This window comes from Pogoniulus pusillus, chromosome 13 (genome assembly GCF_015220805.1).
Source record: "Pogoniulus pusillus isolate bPogPus1 chromosome 13, bPogPus1.pri, whole genome shotgun sequence".
Taxonomy (NCBI): Eukaryota; Metazoa; Chordata; class Aves; order Piciformes; family Lybiidae; genus Pogoniulus; species Pogoniulus pusillus.
The window spans coordinates 30648218-30668765 of NC_087276.1; the positions used below are offsets into that span (position 1 = coordinate 30648218).

The 20548-nt window shown below is 50.6% G+C and overlaps 2 protein-coding genes across 4 annotated transcripts in view; one reads left to right on the forward strand and one right to left on the reverse strand.

Annotated features, from left to right (window-relative positions):
• Nucleotides 1-8018, forward strand: part of DNAH3 (dynein axonemal heavy chain 3) — an 86783-nt gene extending 78765 nt beyond the window's left edge. The window contains exons 56-62 of the mRNA XM_064153821.1: nucleotides 996-1112; nucleotides 2605-2759; nucleotides 3744-3911; nucleotides 4801-4943; nucleotides 5795-5999; nucleotides 6341-6478; nucleotides 7611-8018. Of these exons, the coding sequence (XP_064009891.1) occupies nucleotides 996-1112; nucleotides 2605-2759; nucleotides 3744-3911; nucleotides 4801-4943; nucleotides 5795-5999; nucleotides 6341-6478; nucleotides 7611-7964 (1280 nt within the window). The 3' untranslated portion in view covers nucleotides 7965-8018. The remainder of the gene's footprint in view (nucleotides 1-995; nucleotides 1113-2604; nucleotides 2760-3743; nucleotides 3912-4800; nucleotides 4944-5794; nucleotides 6000-6340; nucleotides 6479-7610) is intronic.
• Nucleotides 8019-11486: 3468 nt separating this feature from the next.
• On the reverse strand, nucleotides 11487-20523 carry LYRM1 (LYR motif containing 1). 3 transcript variants are annotated; one of them, XM_064153818.1, is made up of 5 exons: nucleotides 20439-20505; nucleotides 19520-19632; nucleotides 15058-15216; nucleotides 13984-14076; nucleotides 11487-11823 (listed from the first exon to the last, which is right to left on the reverse strand). In XM_064153818.1, the coding sequence occupies exons 2-5, from the start codon at nucleotides 19538-19540 to the stop codon at nucleotides 11707-11709; spliced, it is 390 nt and encodes a 129-aa protein (XP_064009888.1). In that variant the 5' UTR covers nucleotides 19541-19632; nucleotides 20439-20505; the 3' UTR covers nucleotides 11487-11706. The 3 variants fall into 3 exon arrangements, with proteins under 3 accessions (XP_064009888.1, XP_064009889.1, XP_064009890.1); XM_064153819.1 differs by lacking the exon at nucleotides 19520-19632 and having other exon boundaries at nucleotides 20439-20523; XM_064153820.1 differs by lacking the exons at nucleotides 19520-19632; nucleotides 20439-20505 and adding an exon at nucleotides 19649-19917.
• Nucleotides 20524-20548: the final 25 nt, after the last annotated feature.

Below are 20548 nucleotides of genomic sequence, written 5' to 3' on the forward strand. Positions count from 1 at the left end.
CAGGCACCCAGCGATAGAAGAAGGGGACACAGCCTCAAGCTGTGCCAGGGCAGGTCTAGGCTGGATGTTAGGAGGAAGTTGTTGTCAGAGAGTGATTGGCATTGGAATGGGCTGCCCAGGGAGGTGGTGGAGACACCATCTCTGGGGGTGTTGAAGCAAAGCCTGGATGAGGCACTTAGTGCCATGGTCTAGTTGACTGGCTAGGGCTGGGTGCTAGGTTGGACTGGATGATCTTGGAGGTCTCTTCCAACCTGGTTGGTTCTAAGGCCTCAGCTAAGCTGGCCCCAAGCACCCCAGGGAGAGGACACCTACATTCTATTAGGTAGCTGTTTAAATTAGCAGTGTGCCAGCAGGAAGATGCTCACTTACTGCTCTGAAGAAAACACATCATTTGTGGAAGTGACAGAAAGGTCATTTTCAAGCATCATCAACTCCTTAATGTGAGCAAGTCTCTGGGGGCGTGGGGGAAAGGACAATTGCAGCCACAGCTGCAACTAGGGGCATGGGGTTTTGAAGGATTCACTTATGTGGAGTGGGCTCTTGTGTGGTGGTTTTTTGCCCTGTTACTCTGAATGTCACATACCAACAGCAGCAAGAGATGGGCAGGTTGATTAAAACTGAAAATCAATCAATGAATTAAAATCCTATCCTCAGAATCTCCAAACAGCAATAGTTTAGAGGAAAGTCCTGAGCAGGGCTGTGTCCTGCCCAAGGTAGAATGTGTTTTTTTCAGGAGTGCATGATGCCAAATGCCTGTACTTCGGTTCAAATTATATAGGGTGATGGTAAGAGTGCCTTAGGATACAAAACTGTTACAGAATCAGACTGCTTCATGTGCAATTAACAGCCTGGGAAATTCCAGGGCTGCTCCTGGGCACTGTTGGCAGCTGCTGTCTGCAGCTCTGTAGTGGCAGCATAGTAGCAACACCATAACATCCTAGCGTGGCTGTCAGCACAGTTCACCACTGCCCTTTGCATCCCTTTGCACTCAACAGGTTGGAACATTCCGTACGAGTTCAACGAGTCTGACCTCAGGATCAGCATGAGGCAGATCCAGATGTTCCTGAACGACTATGAAGAGCCTCCCTTTGAAGCCCTGACCTACCTAACAGGTACAGGCACCTCTGCCACTGAGACTTTGCTAGGCCCTTGCAGCTAGGCAGGAACCAGTGAGTTCCTGCCAAACCCAGGAGAGTCCTTTCAGGTTTACTTTCTTGACTTTCCATGTGCTGGGAAGTTGTATCCCAAAGCCTCAGCTCTCACTGCTGTCCTGCCTCACATGGAGCTACAGGGACTACTAAGAGTGCAGCAAACCTCCTGGGCTTTCTTCCCTCTGCGTGAAGAAAACCAGCAGTGGCCTCTGTCTTGCTTCAGCTGATCAAGACAATGCCAACAGAGTAAGCAGGGCCACTTCAGCAGAGGATACTCAGCGCTAAAGCAGGAGGCATTGACCTGTGTGAAGAGCTGGTTGCTGTGGCTGGTCACTTCTTTGGGCCAGAGAGCTGCTTCCTGGCACCTCCTTTGTCAGCCTTCTAAGGATAATTCCAGGGTTTTGCTAATATTTGTACTAGTTTTATGGAAAAGAATTTTAGGAGTCAGGATTGAAGTAACAACTGGGAGTACTTAGCAGTTTTCTGTGCTTCTATCAGTGCAAAGGTTCCCTCATTGCTTGCCCATCACTTAGATCTCTCCAACCCCTGCTGTTGCAGGGCTGTGGCATATTTTTGATCCCTTGTTTCCTGCTCCATACCTACTGCACGAAAGGAACAAGACAAGAATCAGCTCTGAATCAAATTCTGACAGCCCTTCTCAGAACACCAAACAAGAGAGCTTTCATTTAAAACTTGAGATCATTTGCTGTGGCCTGAGTAGCAGTTTCTGAGATCAGCTGTAGTGGTTCTACTTTAAATTTCCCAGAGACTCAACATAGAGCTAACAGAACCAGCACAACAGTAGGAGGCCTTCCTATCTCCCCCACTCTGGAAAGAAAGGAATTGGATGTAGAGAGGAAAAGGGTAAAACACCCAGAGAAAGTAGGCTTGCTTTGATTTGGAGGGTAAAAAAGCTTTCTCAGTAAATGAAAGGTATTTTAGGCAGGGGAGTTCCAAAGAGCTATAGGGAAGGGAAGCAACACACAGAATACATCTACACAGCCAGGTTGACAGCAGTGGATGGAGGGGGAATCAGCAAGGGTTTGGCCACGTGGTAAAAGAGGAACAGCAGGAACAAGTACTGCTAGTGGGAAGGGAAGGGGGAAGCAGGGGATAGGGGTTCCTGTGTTTGTATTAGGGGGTTAGACAGCAAGTGGGAGTGGGCTAGCTGCTACACCTGGGGTCAGGTTCAGATCCACCCCCAGGAGGGTTAACCCTTTACACCAGCTCATAGTGTTCCTTGAACCTTTCATCATCAAGAGACACGGATTTGGCCCATAGTTCCACAGGTGCTGAAGTGCCTGGTTTCCACTGGATTCATGGAAGCAGAGGACTTTGGAAGGTGTGGAGCTTTGTCACTTCAGTTCACTGGAGCTGTTCATGATTGTAAAGCAGTTTTTATTTGCTCATTAACTTTCACCCTTTCATCCTGCTTTTCTTTGTCCTTTCCCAGGGGAATGTAACTATGGGGGCAGAGTAACAGATGATAAAGACAGGCGTCTGCTGCTCTCCCTCCTCTCCATAGTCTATAGCAAGGATATAGAGCAGGACAAGTACATGCTTGCAGCTGTGGATGACTACTACATACCACCACATGGTCCCTATGAGGTGAGAAGATAGCAATGTAAATTCACTCTGAGTTGCTGGGAAAGTCTTCATCTGCACTGTACTTTGGCATGCTGAATACAACAAATAGAAAAGAAACCCCATAGGATCACAAAGCCACACCACGGGATCTCTTATCCATGAAATGGGAATCTGCTGCACAGCCCAGTGGAGCTGAGGCCATCATCCAATACCCTGATGTTTGTTGGTGCAAAGAGCCACCCCTGTGTAGGCTTCCAGTGCACTCTAGGAAGCCAGTGAGAGTCAGGCTTCAGGAATGTGCAGAGTACTCCTGCACCCTCTCACGATCATTTTGGCCTCAAAAGCAGTGACCGTGCTGAGGAGGTGGAATAGCTTAGGGATGTGCTCAGTCTTCATCCTTTCTTCCCTTCTAATCACTGGAGAGAGGTAAGGAGCAGGCTGCTTGGGTAGCCTGCAGTTGTAAGGGTGATACATAGAGCATCCTGCTTTCTCAGGTGACTCCTACCAGAGCTCCTTATCTATTTCTGATGTCCATTTCTTTCTCTTGCTTTCTCCTGCTGCTTACATGAAGGTGGTAAGAACAACTCACTGAGTCTTTGAATCACAAAACTTTTATTAACTCTGTTTTTGGATGTGATTAACTCAGAACTAACATGTTTGAGAGTACATGGGAAGCTTCACAGGCTCACAGGATGTCAGGGGTTGGGAGGGATGCAAAGAGATCATTGAGTCCAACCCCCTTGAAGAGCAGGACCATACAATCTAGCTCAGGTCACACAGGAACACATCCAGACAGCCCTTGAAAGGCTCCAGAGAAGGAGACTCCACAGTTCTCTGGGGAGCCTATACCAGTGCTCTGGGACCCTTCCAGTAAAGAGGCTCCCCCTTGTACTGAGGTGGAAGCTCCTGTGCTGCAGCTTCCATCCGTTCTGCCCATGCTGGTGTACTGATTTTCAGGGAATGTAGCATTATTTGACTGCTGGTACCTGAATGTTCCTTTTACAGTCTTACATTGACTACATACGAAGTTTACCAATTATAACACACCCTGAAGTGTTTGGACTTCATGAAAATGCAGACATCACCAAGGATAACCAGGAGACTAATCAGCTTTTCCATGGAGTGCTCCTGACTTTGCCTAGAGAATCAGGGGGAGCTGGCAAATCCCCTCAGGTAACTGGGGAAGAAAGATCAACTTGCACTCTGGAAAGGTGCTCTTTCCTGGCATGCCTTGAGTCTCAACGTAATCCAGCACCTCTCAGCACATGATTGTGGCCTTGGGAGTAGATGTGAATGTCTCTGTAGAGAAGCAGACAGATGTGGCATAGAAGAAGCTCCTAAAGATGGAAGACACTCTAATCAGTTTGAATGCAAATAGGTTGATACCACACAACCCTCTTGGTTAAGTGGAACCTGCAATTTGAATGTTTCTTTCCTGTTTTGTGTTTTATACTACAAGTGAAGTGCTGCACTTCAGTCATAAAGTTAGAGCAGAGTTAACAGTCAGAGTTGGTAAAGCATTTCATAGCACAACCATCTCTAGGCAATATTAGCATAGAATGGTTTAGGTTGGAAGGGACCTCAAAGTCCCAATCCCCCAGCAGAGGCAGGGTCACCTTCCACTAGAACAGGTCGCTCAAGGCCTCATCCAACCTGGCCCTAAACACCTCCAGGGAGGTTGTGGAGCACAGAATCATCCAGGGCAACCTGTGCCAGAGTCTCACCACCCTCACTCTAAAGAACTTCTTCCTAATATCTAGTTTGAATCTCCCCTCTGCCAGTTCAAACCCATTTCTCCTCATCCTGGCATTACAAGACTTTGTCAATAGTCCCTCCCCAGCCTTCCTGTAGCCCCCTTCAGATACTGGAAGGCCACTCCAAAGTCTTCCCAAAGCCTTCTCCAGGCTGCAGAGCCCTGACTCTTGTAGCCTGTCCTCATAACAGAGCCTCTGCAGCCCTCTGAGCATCTTGGTGGCCCTTCAGTAGCTTTGTGGTTTACAGAATTTACTGAAGGTAAGAGAAAAAGAGAAAGTCCTCATCCACTGCTAACTTATGATTTCAGGAGACTGTGGAAGATTTGGCACAAGATATCCTATCCAAATTACCAAGTGACTTCGATGTTGAAGAGGTGATGAAGGCATACCCAGTACTCTATGAAGAGTCCATGAATACAGTCCTCAGGCAAGAACTGATTCGGTTTAACAGGTATGGCTCAGCGTTTTGGGCAGCACTGCCGAGACTGAACTATGCCCATTGGTGCTGGCCACTCTCAGCCTCTAAATCTGCTGCAAGCCTTTTACAACACATTGCTAGCTTGAGAGATTCTGCTTTCAATGAACCTTTAAAAAAGACCTGACAGCTGCAGCTGACTTACCTGACTGTGGGAACAGCACCAATATTCTTGAGTATGAACTTCCACCAGATGTGGGTTTTGCTGAGGTAGGAGAGCCTGCTTTATTCCTTTTCAGTCTTGCCCAGGTGCCAGTGTTCACAGCATACTCTGTTATTTAGTCTTACAGTCTTGATGACACAGTCTTGAGTTGTGCCAGGGCAGGTCTAGGCTGGATGTCAGGAGGAAGTTGTTGGCAGAGAGAGTGATTGGCATTGGAACGGGCTGCCCAGGGAGGTGGTGGAGTTGCTGTGCCTGGAGGTGTTGAAGCCAAGGCTGGCTGGGACACTTAGTGCCATGGTCTGGTTGCTTGGCCAGGGCTGGGTGCTAGGTTGGGCTGGGTGAGCTTAGAGCTCTCTTCCAGCCTGCTTGATTCTGTGATTCTCTAATTTCCTTTGGCAAGAAGGGGAATTTTCACTTCCTTTCATTGCTCTGTGCATGATTTTTCTTTGTCTGCTTTTCTGAAGTTAAGTTTTGGTTGGACAGGGCTGGGTGATCTCGGAGCTCTCTTCCAGCCTGGTTGATTCTATGATAACAGCAGGTGAGATAAGGAGTTTCTGACAGGACATTTACCAGCTTTGGCCTTTCATTTGAGTTGGTGTCAGAGGTTTTTAACCAGACTGCAGGGAGTGGATAGAAGGTGACAACTTCTTTCTGCTGTCCAAAGGCTTACTGAAGTCATTCGCAGCAGCCTCATCAACTTAGGCAAAGCCATCAAAGGCCAAGTGCTGATGTCATCTGAACTTGAAGATGTTTTCAACAGCATGCTGATGGGCAAAGTCCCAGCAATGTGGGCTGCCAAATCCTATCCATCGCTGAAGCCCCTGGGAAGTTACGTGTCCGACCTGCTCTGCCGTTTGGCCTTCTTCCAGGTATGCTGAGCTGAGACTGCCAGGTGCAAGGGCTCTGCAGCTGCAAGCTGCACGGATCAGGTGTGGGTCAGTGCTGTGGCAGCCAGGCTTGCTGCTTGCTGCAGTGCCTTTCTCAGTAGCACTGACTTCTGGTGGTTTCAGAACGAGTGCTCCCTGTGTTGTCATTGTCAATAAGGTGATGTGTGGCATTGGCTGGCGCAGGACTAACAGTGGTATTCAGAGGCCCCAGGGCTGAGCTGTCTCTGTGCTGTTGGAGTGTACTTGAAGGGACATCTCTTTGCTGGTGAATTGGCACTGGGAAGCCACAGGTGTATTTGTGTTTGTTTTGTCTCTGTGTCCAGGCCTGGGTGATCAGTGGGCCCCCCACAGTCTTCTGGCTCTCAGGATTCTTCTTTACTCAGTCTTTTCTGACTGGTGTTCTACAGAACTATGCCAGAAAATACACCATCCCCATTGACCACATTGGATTTGAATTTGAGGTAAGGAAATGCAGAGGAATGTTGTGTTTCTTCAGCAGCTTCAGACATGGAGTCATAGAATGGCTTAGGCTGGAAGAGACCTCAAGGATCATCCTGTTCCAAGCCCCTGCCAGAGGCATGGACATCTCCCACTAGAACATGTTGCTCAAGGCCTCATCCAACCTGGCCTTGAACACCTCCAGGGAGGTTGTGGAGCACAGAATCACCCAATGTGATTGTTCCACAACCTCCCTGGGCAACCTGTGCCAGTGTCTCACCACCCTCACTGCAAAGATCCCTTCCCTAACATCTAAATCTCCCCTCTGCCAGTTCAAACCCATTCCTCCTCATCCTGTCATCACCAGACCTTGTCAATAGTCCCTCCCCAGCCCTCCTGTAGGTCCCCTTCAGATACTGCAAGGCCACTCCAAGGTCTCCTCCAAGCCTTCTCTTCTCCAGGCTGCACAGCCCCAACTCTCTCAGCCTGTCCTCATAGCAGAGCTCCTGCAGCCCTCTCAGCATTTTGGTGGCCTCCTCTGGATTGGCTCCAACACTTCCATGTCTTTCCTGTGCTTGGGGCTCCAGAACTGCACCCAGGACTGCAGGTGGGGTCTGATGAGAGCAGAGCCAAGGGGAGAATCTCCTCCCTTGCCCTGTTCTCTCTGCTTCCCTGCCCATCACAGGATATTGGGGGTTGGAAGGGACCCAAGGAAATCATTGAGTACAACCTCCCTGCCACAGCAAGACCACACAATCTAGCACAGATCACACAGGAACACATCCAGACAGGCCTTGGAAATCTCCATAGGAGACTCCACAACCTCTCTGGGGAGCCTGTTCCAGTGCCTTGTGGCCCTTACAGTAAAGAAGTTCCCCCTTGTGTTGAGCTGGAACCTCCTGTGCTGCAGCTTCCATCCACTGCTCCTTGTCCCACCCCAGGGAGCAGTGAGCAGAGCCTGCCCCCCAGCCCCTGACCAGCACTCAGATGTTTATAAACCTCTCAGATCCCCTCTCAGTCTTCTCTTCTCCATGTTCTGGGGCAGCAAGGAAGAGTTTCCAAGAAAGACATTTCATTAAAAGCAGCAACTTCAGAGTATTACTTAGAGGATTTATGTGCTCCAGGTGAACCTGAGCAGTGGGTTACTCATTCTAGGTGATGCAACAGGAGCACACAATGGAGCAGATGCCAGCAGATGGAGCTTACATCAGAGGCCTTTATTTGGAGGGGGCACGATGGGATCGACAGGCCCAGGTGATTGGGGAATCACTTCCAAAAGTCCTTTATGATCCTTTGCCCATCATCTGGCTGAAACCTGGAGAGACTTCCAGCTTTCTTCACATGGACATCTATTCGTGCCCTGTGTACAAAACAAGTGCAAGAAGAGGGGTCCTGTCCACTACTGGCCACTCCACCAACTACGTCCTGTCCATGGAGCTCCCTTCAGACAGGCCCCAGAAGCACTGGATCAATCGAGGGGTGGCAGCCCTCTGCCAGTTAGATGACTGAGAGTGTGCAAGTCCAAGCAGCTGCATTTTGTCATTAAAGAGTTCCTTCACTCCACAGGGGCTGCTCTCTTGTTTATTTGTTTAGATGTCAGTGCTTCCTGCTGCTTCCCAAGCAGCTCCCAACCTCCTTTTGGTTTCTGGCTGTTACCAGCCACCGAGCAAGTGAAGATAGAATGCTACAAACAAAAACCTCTTCAGAAGCCTGGGCTTTGTCCTGCAGCCACACCTTACAAACCCTGGGAGATCCACAGAGTCACAGAAACCATCCATTTGGAAGAAACCTCAAAGATCATCCAGTCCAACCCTCGACCTAAAACTAAACCATGTCCCTGTCTGCCAGGTCCATGCAGTGCTTAAACACCTCCTGAGACAGGGACCCCACCAGGGTGACCTGCCCTGGGCAGACCAATCCAATGTTTAAAACCCTTTCAATGAAGAAATGTTTCCTAATATCCAGCCTGAACCTCCCCTGGCACAGCTTGAAATCATTCCCTTGGCAGCAGGATAAAGAGGCTGTTCCACTCTGTGGTCCAGCCTCCCTTCAGGTAGTGGTAGAGCTATTGCCACCCAGCTGCTAGGACAGGCCTTCTCTGCTTGCCTGGGTTTGGCCTTTGCTGAATAAAACCAGGCCCAAAGAGTTTTGCTGCTGATTTGAATGGGAATATCATCCACAGCTCTTGCAAATAGGACTCTCTGGATTTGCTTACCACTTGTGTGTGCCTGGAGCACACAGGGCAAGGAGGGAGCTGAGAACAGTCTGTTGTCACCATGTGAAACCAACCTGCTGCTAGAGCTGCATCATGAAACTGGAGTGACGCTCCTTGAAGATGTGCCTCAGGATCTCCATGTCAGACTTCCAGACCCACACGCCCTGGGAGCCTGCCCTTCCTCAGAGCAGTATCCTTGTCCCACACCTTTTCACTTCTGGTTTGGTTTTGGTTTTGTGTTCATTTCAGTAGCATTTCCTGGCTTATCCCAGCTACCTGTAAGTGAGCTCTTGCCCTTCTCCCATAATCTCACTTTACTTCCTCTTTTTGCCCTCTCCCATGTGGGACTAATAACCCCCTGAAATTCTGTACTTGTTTTTAGCCCTTTCATCAGGGAAGCTGCAAGTAGCTTGCAAACATTAATTAAAAATCAAACAGCCTGAACATCTTCAAAGAGCTGTGCAGTCATTAGCCAATCCCCACAGCATGCCAAGAAGGTACTAAAGATGCATCATTAGCCCTGGTGTGTACACAGTACAAGAGAAGCACCAAGATCAAGGCAAGCATTTAAAAGCAAACCCCACTGCAGAGACATCTACTAATTTGAGGTCTCTCTTTTTCTTTTCATTGCCCAAATTGCAGCATTTTAATGACTTGCTTGAGGCCTCACAAAGCCAGAGATGCAGCTAGAATTCAGTAGCCTGCTGCAGCCATTAAGTGATGCTGCTACAAGTCATTAAGGCAGGGTTCCTGTGATACCAATTTGTCACTGGTGCAGGTGAAAGCAGTGTTCATGCTTATTAACCACTCCTACTGCACACAGAGGTTCACAAAACAGTCACTCTGAAGAACATACAGGTAAGCAAGAAGTGCTGCACTGTGCTGGGTCATGGGTACAGTATCTTCATGTACCTTATATATCCATGCACCGCGTTCTGTGCCTCACTGACAGTGCACTGTGCAAGCATATCATAGAATCAGCCAGGTTGGATGAGACCTCCAAGCTCATCCAGTCCAGATCCATCACCCAGCCCTAGCCAATCAACCAGACCATGGCACTAAGTGCCTCATGCAGGCTTTATTCCATCCCCCTTTTCTGAGGCTGAAATTCTCTCTTCCTGGCAGCAGTTAAATTGCTCAGCTCCCACTGCCAGGCAGCACAATGGCACTTTACATGTTACTTCCCACATGAGGCATTCCTAGGAAAAAAATTATATGGGAATAGCTGTTTGTGGGTCAGAGCCATAAAGGGTAGTGAGCAATGAGGCTAGCCAGTACCTGTCACACTAATAACCTCTTCTCAGTGTTTCCTTGGACTCTCCCATCCCCTTATATTTTTTCACTCTCACAAGTACATTCCTGGGGGAGGGAATTGCCATTCTGTGCATCACATGACCGTTTTTAACTTAAGGCAGACAATATTTGCCATTGCCTGATAGGGCTTGGGGAGTTCAGGATGAGTTGGGGAGCTCAGGAAATGAATTAGAGAATAGTTTAGGATGGAAGGGACCTCAAGGATCATCCAGTTCCAATGTCCTGCCAGAGGCAGGGACACCTCCTACTAGAACAGGTTGCTGAAGGCCTCATCCAGCCTGGTCTTGAACACCTCCAGGGAGGTTGTGGAGCACAGAATCACCCGACGTGATCTTTGATCTTTGATCACGTTGGGTGATTCTGTGCTCCACAACCTCCCTGGGCAACCTGTGCCAGTGTCTCACCAATCCTCACTGCAAAGAACTTCCTACCATCTAGTTTGAATCTCCCTTCTGCCAGTTGAAACCCATTCCTGCTCATCCTGTCACTACAAGATCTTTTATTGGCATTGGCTTTGCCCAGTTGAATAGGCAAGAATCAAAACTGCACTTTTCACATCTGCTTTCCTGCTTCTAGTTGGAATAGGTTGCTGCTTCTACCCTCTGCCCTTAAAGCAGCTGTGGGGTGTGTTGTTGTAGTCTCTCAGTACTCTGAAGGACAGAAGCTCCCTGAAGTTTTGGAAGCAGCCTGGTAAAGCCAGAGAACTGACAGAGAGCCAAAACAACTGGTGGGCAGTGAGAGACGAATGTAGTTTCACTTCCACCCACGAGGCACCTGCAGAACAGGAAGAACTCCTGAACTTGAGGCTAAAAAGATGGTTGTAGGTAGTATTTCAAAGTAAAACTGGGGTTCTATCCACAATAAAACCTCAAACCTAACACTAGAGTAGCTGTTGGGAAAGGCAAAGTGCTGATTCTCTTGAGGAGCAGGGCCTGTACCAGTGCCCAGGGAAGGCAACCAAAGCAGCTTAAGCTTGCTCCTGTGGCAATACCCTGAAGGGTGAGGTTTCTGTCAGTCCATGCATGGGAAGCTGAGGAAGGCAGCAGTGAAATGTTTTACTGAGTTGTGTAAGAGCATTCCAAACTTTGCATTTCACATCCACACCCTCTCCAAAGGAAGGGGGAAAAGCTGACACAGAGGCTTTAGGCCACTCCTGCAGTTTGCAAGGAGAAAGAGCAGTGGTTCCTGCTGCCTCTCTGCTGCTGTCTGTCTAGAAACAAGACTTCAGCCTAAGGACATACTATGGGAGTGCAGTGGACAGGAGAGGAAGGAATGCAGCTGCAGCGTGCAGCACTCTATCCCTACATGCAACGTGAAGCTCTGGAGCACTGTGTCTGCTCGATTCTCCCAGCCTTGGCCCTGAGTTCTGCTGACCCTTACCCTTCCATCACAACCGAGCATGTGCTGCTCTCAAACCACTCCAGAGCTCTGCCACACTTACCGGCCTGAACACCTGCTGCAGTGTGTTCTGATGGCAAAGTAACCTTCGTGCCACGCCTGGCTCCTTGGAAAGTGTTACTTTTATTGATGAGTCAGGGGTCGAAATGTAGTAAACATTAGACCAACCTTATCCACCATATGCCATGCATCAATCAGCTTTTTGGCCTCTGGAAACGTGGAGAGTGAGCAAAGCTGCTTCATTCACAGTTGTGCACAGGAGTCACCTGGATTGCAGTCCACAGCTGAAAGGATGTGATGACACATCCCAGCTGAAAGGATGAGCTATGAAATTTCATCATGGGATTTCAGGTATATTGGCTTAGAAATCTTCCTTAGCTTTTCCTGGTGTCGCAAGGTGCGCCCTTGCTTATGGGCAAGACCCATAGGAGGCAGATGGATCTGGAAAAGAAAATCCCACCAGTTAGGGGCATATTGAGAAGGTATAAGAAAAAGAAAGCATAGACACAGCTTAGGTTTCACTGAGCTTTAAATAATCCCTTCACAGTTTGGAGAAGGCAACTGTACTGTCTCAAACCAGCTTATTAGACTCCTCAGTGCTGCTTGATTACTGCTGTAACTTTCAGCCTCTCTCTCTGTTATGTATATTAAAGCTCTATATATTTGAGGCTCCAGTAACCTTGTTTTGTAGCTTAACAGCAGACTGTATTGATAAGATACTTGTTGAAACAGGACTGCTCATGATGTTCCAGAACAGTGAGGCTGAGAGAGTTGGGGTTGTTCGGTTTGGAAGAGAGGAGGCTCCAAGGAGACCTTATTGTGGCCTTCCATTAGCTGAAGGGGGCTACAAGAAAGCTGCTGAGGGACTCTGCAGGTGTCAGGTAGTGATAGAACTGGGGGGAGTGGATCCAAGCTAAAGGAGGGGAGATTGAGATTAGGGTTAGGAAGAAGTTCTTCACCATAGGGGTGGTGAGACACTGGAACAGGTTGCCCAGGGAGGTGGTGGAAGCCTCATCCCTGGAAGTTTTTAAGTCCAGGCTGGATGTGGCTCTGAGCAACCTGATCCAGTGGAGAATGTCCATGCCCACGGTAGGAGGGTTGGAACTGGATGATCCTTGAGGGCTCTTCCAACCCTGACAGGTGTGTGATTCCTGAGTAGATGTCTGCAAAGCACTGTGTGTTTTGTTCATAGCTCTCTCAAGCCATGAAGCAACCCCACAGTGGAAGCCTGCCTCCCTGCTGCCAGGATTACACAGACACCATATTCAAGTGCAGTCTGTGTCACTGCCTCCACAGCAGCAGAAGCAAAGGCTGACAGGCTCCTCCTTTGACTGACAAAGTCTTTGTGCAGCTACATCCCCTGACCTGACTGGAAAAGGTAGGTGTTGGCAGTCAGGTGGTACTGTTGCTAAAGCTGCCATCCTGCAAGACAGCTGTTAAGGTGCAAACAGTAGTAAAAGCACTGCCTAAAGCTGCAACAGAGATTCCTGGGATCTGTAAAATAACCATCATCCAGTTTGCCTGGGAGAGCTGATCTAGAAGTGAGCCTTTGGGATTCTGGAGCCACTGCAGAGCAGACGTTTCAAGCTCATTCCTGGGAGCGTTGTTTGCCAGATGCTCTGTTACTCTCTGTACTGGGGAAAAGCTGGATGTGAAAGAGATGCTAAGTGACCATAGTCTAGGCAACCAGCTGAGGAAGACACAATTCAATTCTGACCATGACCACCTTGATAAGGAAACTACAGCTGTGAAGATATGAACTGATCAACAGGAGAGAGGAAGCCTTGATAGGAGACAGAATCACAGAATCAGTCAGGGTTGGAAGGGACCACAAGGATCAGCCAGTTCCAACCCCCCTGCCATGGGCAGGGACACCCTACCCTAGAGCAGGCTGCCCACAGCCTCAGCCAGCCTGGCCTTAAATACCTCCAGGGATGGGCCCTCAACCACCTCCCTGGGCAACCCATTCCAGCCTCTCACCACTCTCAGGGTGAAGAACTTCCTCCTCACATCCAGTCTGAACCTACCTGCTTCCAGCTTTGCTCCATAAGGTACTACAGACAGAAGTGAGAAGGCAGGGAGGAAACTATATGGGATGGAGCAAGAGAAGCCATTGCTGCAACTCCCAGCATTTTGGGTATCTTGGACATGTTTTTGTCTAGGCACAGGGGGAAAGCAGCAGCAACACCAGCAGGTGTCATGTAAGACCTGACTTGCGACCAGGAGGACAGGTATCAGTAACAGAGGCTCTGCAAAGAGCTGTACCTGTGGCAGATGGGGCTAAGTATTTTAGTCTCTTTCTTGTCTGGCAAGATGAACAGAGTTGATTCCAGCAGCATCTTTCTCTGCATTCATTGGCTGGTTAAGACTGCCCAAACATGCACAGGCTCTGGGAGCTTAGCTCATGGAACTCCACTTAGGCTTTCTTGAGAAGAAATTATTGATTTAGAGTGATAGAGAAGATTTCAGTATCCATTTGGCTCTGCATGGCCTTTAGATACTGCTGCACCTGAAAACGCAGGGCAGCGAGAGGGATGCGACCGCGTGGGCTCAGGGCTGAGTGGGTATGGCTGCAGCCTTTGTGACTGCATTGATACTCACAGGTCTCGGGTAGGGGATGTTATAGTGAAGTCCAATCTCTATTCTTGCCTCACATTCTTCTATGCACTGCTTAATCAACTTTGGATCTGTTACCTAGGGTCACACAAACAGACGTTTTGTACAAGTGAAGCAGCAGTTAGCAGCTGGAAGCTCAAGTGCAAATGATGCACAGCCACAAGACTTCAGCTGGCTTTGGTAATGCCAAGGATACAGTGATTGTCTTTTTCCATCCTTAAAAGGTAACATTAGTGTTTGCCTCGACTCAACAGCTCTGGGTGTGGTGGTGCTGGATACAAAGGCTCAGAGGCTGTCACAACTGAAGGAGGGGTTTACCCAGAGGTGGTCTTTCCTCTATACACCTGGAAACTACTCATACAGCCATGAAAAGAACTTAGGACTCTGCAGGGTAGTTAAAGGAGAAAGGGAGGCGACTCCTTGGGCTATATTCTGTTATCCTCCTATCCAGAACCTCCCTTTGAAGTCAGAAATGTGTCAGTTGTGACTTAATTCACTTCTTGATTTTGCAATACTTCAGTTTAGTCCCAGACCAAAATGGGATGTAAGTACGTATTGTGATCTTCCACTCCAAGAAAGACCTCTGATTACACAGTCTGTCTGCATCACCCCTTGCAAAAGAGGTTTGACTTCCCTGAGGGGAAAAACAATGACAATGAGATGCTTCTTTTAAAAGTAGAGCCAATAGCTGCTGATTTGGAAAGGCAAAAAGGCAGCCTAGGAGGCTGCGGAGCTCTGTTTGCCATTGCACTAAGAGCAAAAGCTGCTTCCATTAGATCGGCAGTAGCTCTGGGACTGACATTTTTACTCTTGGCATTTTGTCAGGGAAAAAAAGTAAACCTTTTAGATTTCTACAGCACTTAACAAAGAGCTGAAATGGTTTGAGTCGTCTCAGTACTGTTCCAGGGGAGAAACGTAAAGCACAAGCCAAAGACACCAGCATTTAAGGAGGATTAGATGCTGGGATCAACCCTTAGCTTGCTATTTCAGCACCCAGCCCCTGAGCCAGCGCCACAGAGCCGGAGTCACTCAGGAAGCCCAGGCTGTAAGGACACTCACATCTTTGTTCTTTCGGAAGAGTGCTCTGGCCTCACTTTTAATGTACTCCTTCTCCTGAACAGTCTCCTCTGCCCCTCCTGCTGCCGACTGCCACTTGCTGGCTATGCGGAAGATCTTGCGGTAGAGGCGCAGAACTTCTTGCCGAGTAACTGCTGTCATCTGGAAAAGGCAGCACAAACCCCAGACCTGTGCTCAGCACACAGCTGCTACCAGGCCAGCCAGCAGCACACCTTCCACACAGCTGGATTAGTGCAAAAGCATCTCCATGCCAGGCTGTACACAACAGCTGTACGCAGGAACTGGCTGTTGAAAGCAGAAGACCTGGGCCAGGAAAGTAGTTGTTCTGCTTCTCAACTCCATCTCACTTCAAACAGCTTCAGCTGCTGCTCAGAGCTAAGCAGCAAGTTCTCCATGGCACAGCAATGTGTCCCTGTGGCCAAAAGAGCCAATGGTATCCTGGGGGACAGCATGAAAAGTGTGTCCAGCAGGTTCAGGGAGGTTCTTCTCTCCCTTTACTCTGCCCTGGTGAGGCCACACCTGGAATACTGTGTTCAGATTTGGGCTCCCCAGTTCAAGAGAGACAGGGACCTGCTGGACAATGTCCGGTGGACAGCTAGAAGGATGACGGGGGGACTTGAGCAGCTCCCCTGTGGAGAGCAACTGGAGAGCAACCCTGGGGCTGCTGAGTCTGGAGAAGAGAAGGCTGAGAGGGGATTTCATCAATATCTGAGAGGTGGGTGTCAAGTGGAGGAGCCAATCTGCTTTTGGTGGTGCACAGTAATAAGGAACAATAGATGCAAACTGCAACATAGAAGGATTCACAGAATCATTTAATGGCTTAGGTGGGAAGGAACCTCAAGGCTCAGCCAGTTCCAAACCCCTGCCAGAGGAAGGGACATCTCCCACTAGAACAGGTTGCTCAAGGCCTCACCCAACCTGGCCCTGAACACCTCCAGGGTAGGAGCAGCCACAACCTCTCTGAGCAACCTGTGCCAGTGTCTCACCGCCCTCACTGCAAACAACTTCCTAACACCTAGTTTGAATCTCCCCTCTGCCAGTTCAAACCCCTTTCACCTTGTCCTGTCATTACCAGACCTTGTCAATAGTCCCTCTCCAGCTCTCCTGTAGGTCCCCTTCAGATCCTGGAAGGCCACTCCAAGGTCTCCTCCAAGCCTTCTCTTCTCCAGGCTGCAGAGCCCCAACTCTCTCAGCCTGTCCTCATAGCAGAGCTGCTGCAGCCCTCTCAGCATTTTGGTGGCCTCCTCTGGACTGGCTCCAGCATTTCCATGTCCTGCTTGTGCTGGGGGCTCCAGAACTGCACACAGGACTGCAGGTGAGGTCTGAGGAGAGCAGAGCCAAGGGGCAGAATGCCCTCCCTTGCCCTGCTGCCCACACTGCTCTTGCTGCAGCCCAGCACAGGGTTGTGTCTCACTTCAGCATAAGAAGAGATTTCTTTACAGTGAGGGTGATGGAGCCCTGGAGCAGGCTGCCCAGAGAGGTTGTGGAGTCTCCTCTGGAGACATTCAAAACCTGCCTAGATGCATTCCTGTGCAGACTGCCCTGGGTGATGCTGCTTTTGGCAGGGGCAGTTGGAGTTGATGATCTGTGGAGGTCTCCTCCATCCAGCCTCTGACATTCTGTGATTTGCTTTGGTGCTCTGCTACAAGAATGCTCAGATTGTGTTTCACTGCTGTTTTGCAACAGACATTGGGCAAGGCACTGAAACTTGGTGTGAAATCACCGTCCCAGTGCTGCCCCTGTCTCTGCGAAGCGTTTTGAAATCTCTGAGTGAAACCACCACAAAAGTGCTGAAAACCAGCAGGGGTTTCAGAGCCTGAGAAGCTTAGTTGTGACACCACTGCGGTGCGGAACAGTGATTGAGCTGGAGCCTGGTGTGATGGAAAAGTGATGACAGCTGTGTGACCTCAGCGCTGCAGGAGAGGCAGCCTGACTGTGGCTTTAGGGAAGCCCTGAATGTCTTCATTTGCAGAGAGCTCTCTGCTTGCTGAGCCAGCTGAATCGGCCTCCAGGTGCAAAAAGAGCCTTTGCCAGAAATCAAGACTGCAGTTCTATTGTTATTCTATTACTGCATGTATTCTGTCATCTAAGTGCTGATACTATCACAGCATCACAGAATGCCAGGTTGGAAGGGACCCCAAGGATCATCTGGTCCAACCTTTCTAGGTAACAGTAGAGTTTAAATTGAATAGAACCAATCAAATCAAATTGAATCAAGCAGGCTGGAAGGGCCTGGAGCACAGCCCTGTGAGGAGAGGCTGAGGGAGCTGGGGGTGTGCAGCCTGCAGCAGAGGAGGCTCAGGGCAGGCCTCATTGCTGTCTACAACTACCTGAAGGGAGGCTGTAGCTAGGTGGGGTTGGGCTCTGCTGCCAGGCAAGCAGCAATAGAAGAAGGGGACACAGCCTCAAGCTGTGCCAGGGAGGTTCAAGCTGGGTGTTAGGAGGAAGTTGTTGGCAGAGAGAGTGATTGGCATTGGAATGGGCTGCCCAGGGAGGTGGTGGAGTGGCCGTGGCTGGAGGTGTTGCAGCCAAGCCTGGCTGGGGCACTTAGTGCCATGGTCTGGTTGGTTGGGCAGGGCTGGGTGCTGGGTTGGGCTGGGTGAGCTTGGAGCTCTCTTCCAACCTGGCTGATTCTATGATCTATGGACTCTGGCATTGCTCCTCTCCTTCCCACATGTGGTAGATGATGTGACAGACATTGAGCAGCTTTCCAGATACACTGCAGCTCACTTAATTAACAGTCTCTAACGTTAGGGACTTGCTCATTAGACATTTCTGCAGGGACACATCAATGAAGGTGTGAAGAAGCCTTCACAGAGGAGCCCTTGTCTATCACAACAGAGGAGGAGAGCAAACAGGACAAAACTCAAAGCCTGGGTCAGAGTCTGATCTGAGTGGGAGGGTAAAGAGGGAATAATTCCAGTGAGAGCAAAACTGCTTCCAAGTTGAAACGTTGCAAATGAGAGCAGAGTCTCTTTCTTTGGTCTGTCAGCTCCCACACGGCCAGCCACGGGCTGCACATGGGCTGTGCCTTCAGCAAGTGACACTACTCGTGCTGGGCTTGTGGGTGTGCGAAGGGATTCTGAGCGGCACAGAAAGGAAGATAAGGGAGGCTTTCATGTCCTTGGCGTTACTCATCTTGCAGCTTCCATCTCTGGCATTTACATCATCACTCTGTTTCACGTCTCTGGAATGCTAAGTGGCTGTTACAGCACTTTCCCACCGGCACTCACCGTGCGGTATCACACCCATTGGGTAACTGCTGCCACCCTCCAGCTCGCTGCGGTGTGCAGCCCACAGCGGCTAACCACAGGCGTGTTGGCCAAAACAGTGCCGGCAGATGCATCAGCTGAGCAAACAGCAGGTGCTTACTGTCCACCCTGACCGGGGGGAAGTCAGAGGTGGGTCTGGGTGCACAAGGGTCCGGCTGGGCACGGCGGCAGGCTGCAGAGCCAAGCCTGTGGAGGGAGGCCAAGCGCTGCCTTGCAACAGGCACCGGCTGGGCGCTGTGGCAGGCTCCTGGCAGCGCAGGCTTCTATCATCCTTTGGATCTTGGTGCAAAGCCCTTATCGACTTGCAGATCGAGCACACCAAGCATCCCATTGTACTCCCACTGGCAAAGGAGGAGTAAGCAGCTAACGAGTTACTGCATCACCTAGACACAAACTTTGCCCACTGCTAATTAAAACAAATGATCCTTTAGACTCTCAAACGCAGCAAAGGAGGTTTTTTTCTTCAGGCAACAAATACACATTCCTGTGGGATTTAGGTGGTCAATAAGCTGGACCAGCAGTGAAGCACCAGGCTGCTTTTGCTGTTTGCAGGTCTGGTTAGAATGAGGTCTGTCTAGAAAGAAGGAATCTGTCTGCTGCCTTCTAAAGCGACCCAGTAGTGCACTGTCAGAGCACAGATAGGACAGAAGGCAAGCTGCATGCAGACAGACTTCACAGAATCAGCCAGGTTGGAAGAGAGCTCCAGGCTCAGCCACTCCAACCTAGCACCCTGCCCTGTCCAGTCAACCAGACCATGGCACTAAGTGCCTCATCCAGGCTCGGCTTCAACACCTCCAGCCACAGCCACTCCACCACCTCCCTGGGCAGCCCATTCCAATGCCAATCACTCTCTCTGACAACAACTTCCTCCTCACATCCAGCCGAGACCTGCCCTGGCACAGCTTAAGATTGTGTCCTCTTCTTCTGTTGCTGCTTGCCTGGCAGCAGAGCCCAACCCCACCTGGCTACAGCCTCCCTGCAGGGAGCTGCAGACAGCAATGAGCTCTGCCCTGAGCCTCCTCTGCATCAGGCTGCACCCCCTCAACAGGGCTGTGCTCCAGGCCTCTCACCAGCTTTGTTGCCCTAGGTTGGACTTGGTGATCCTGAGGGTCTGTTCCAGCCTGGATGTTTCTGTGACTCTGTGAAACAGTTCTCCCTGCCCCCTTTCTCACCTTGTCCTGTGGGTCATTCATGAGACACACTTCATGAACCCCTCTGCTTCAGTCCTAGGACCCTGGCAGCCAGGATCTTCAGTCGCTATTTGAGAACCACTGCTGGGCAGACACTGAAAAAAGCCTTACTTTTAGGAAGTGAAGTGTGTGAGTCTCATTCACATTCCAGAGTGTTGCCAACAAAGCCTCACACTTTGGATTTGCATCAGACCCTCCTGCCTGGTGGATGGGTCAGCCTCTGAGGCCTCCTGCCTAGTGTGCAGCGCAGGGGCTGAGGAACACGGCTCCAAAGGCAGTGCTGCTCTGTCTTAGTCTCCTCCCGGTGTCCGTGCGGCCGCTCAGCCTCGGGGGTAACAGGACGGGAGGACACCTCCCTGGCATGAGCTGTGCTCAGCAACAGCTGCAGGCGCAGGTGAGAGGTTCAGAACTCAGCACACACAGAACCTTGGCACCAGCTAGGCACTGAGCCATCCACTGCCATTCCTGCCCCGCTGGTGTGCTCAGGCAGGCACAGGGACTGGCTGGGCAGCAGGGCTGCCCTGTGCCTCGCTCGGGGGCTCAGGCCTACTGCAGCAAAGGCCGCGGCCAGGCAGCACCGGCAGGCAGCCTCGCTGTGGCAGAGCGCAGGGCAGCCGCAAGGCTTGGCAGTGCTCCGCAGCCCGTGGAGCACACAAGGCGAGTCTCAAGGCTACCATGGCACCGGCCGCTCCCCTGCCACTGCCCAGAGCCCCCCGGCCACCGGGGGGCGCTGCGACTGCGGCCGCCCCTCTGCCTCCGGGCGGCCGGGGAGGCAATGCCCCCGCAGCGGGGCGGAACCATGTGCGAAGCGGAGGGGATTGGCCAAGCTCCCAGACCTCTAGCCTCTCCCCTCCGCCTTCCCCGCTTATTGGCTTGCCCGTCCTCTTCCCTCCCGCCTTACCTTCGGGAAGCAGCGCGCCGAGGCCCCGCTGCCCGCCTGCGTGCCGCGGTTCCGCCCCGCCAGGCCCCTTCCCCTGCCGCGGGGGGCGAGCGAGGCGCCCGGCAGCTGCC

What these genes read in the sequence shown, in the direction of transcription:
- LYRM1 (XM_064153818.1), bottom strand. Translation starts at nt 19,540, where the DNA reads ATGAATGACCCACAGGACAAG. An exon ending in TGAATGACCCACAGGACAAG is followed by an intron (nt 15,217 to 19,519) that starts GTGAGAAAGGGG and finishes TGCCTTTTCCAG; the next exon opens with ATGACAGCAGTTACTCGGCA. An exon ending in ACATCCCCTACCCGAGACCT is followed by an intron (nt 11,824 to 13,983) that starts GTGAGTATCAAT and finishes TTTCTTTTCCAG; the next exon opens with ATCCATCTGCCTCCTATGGG.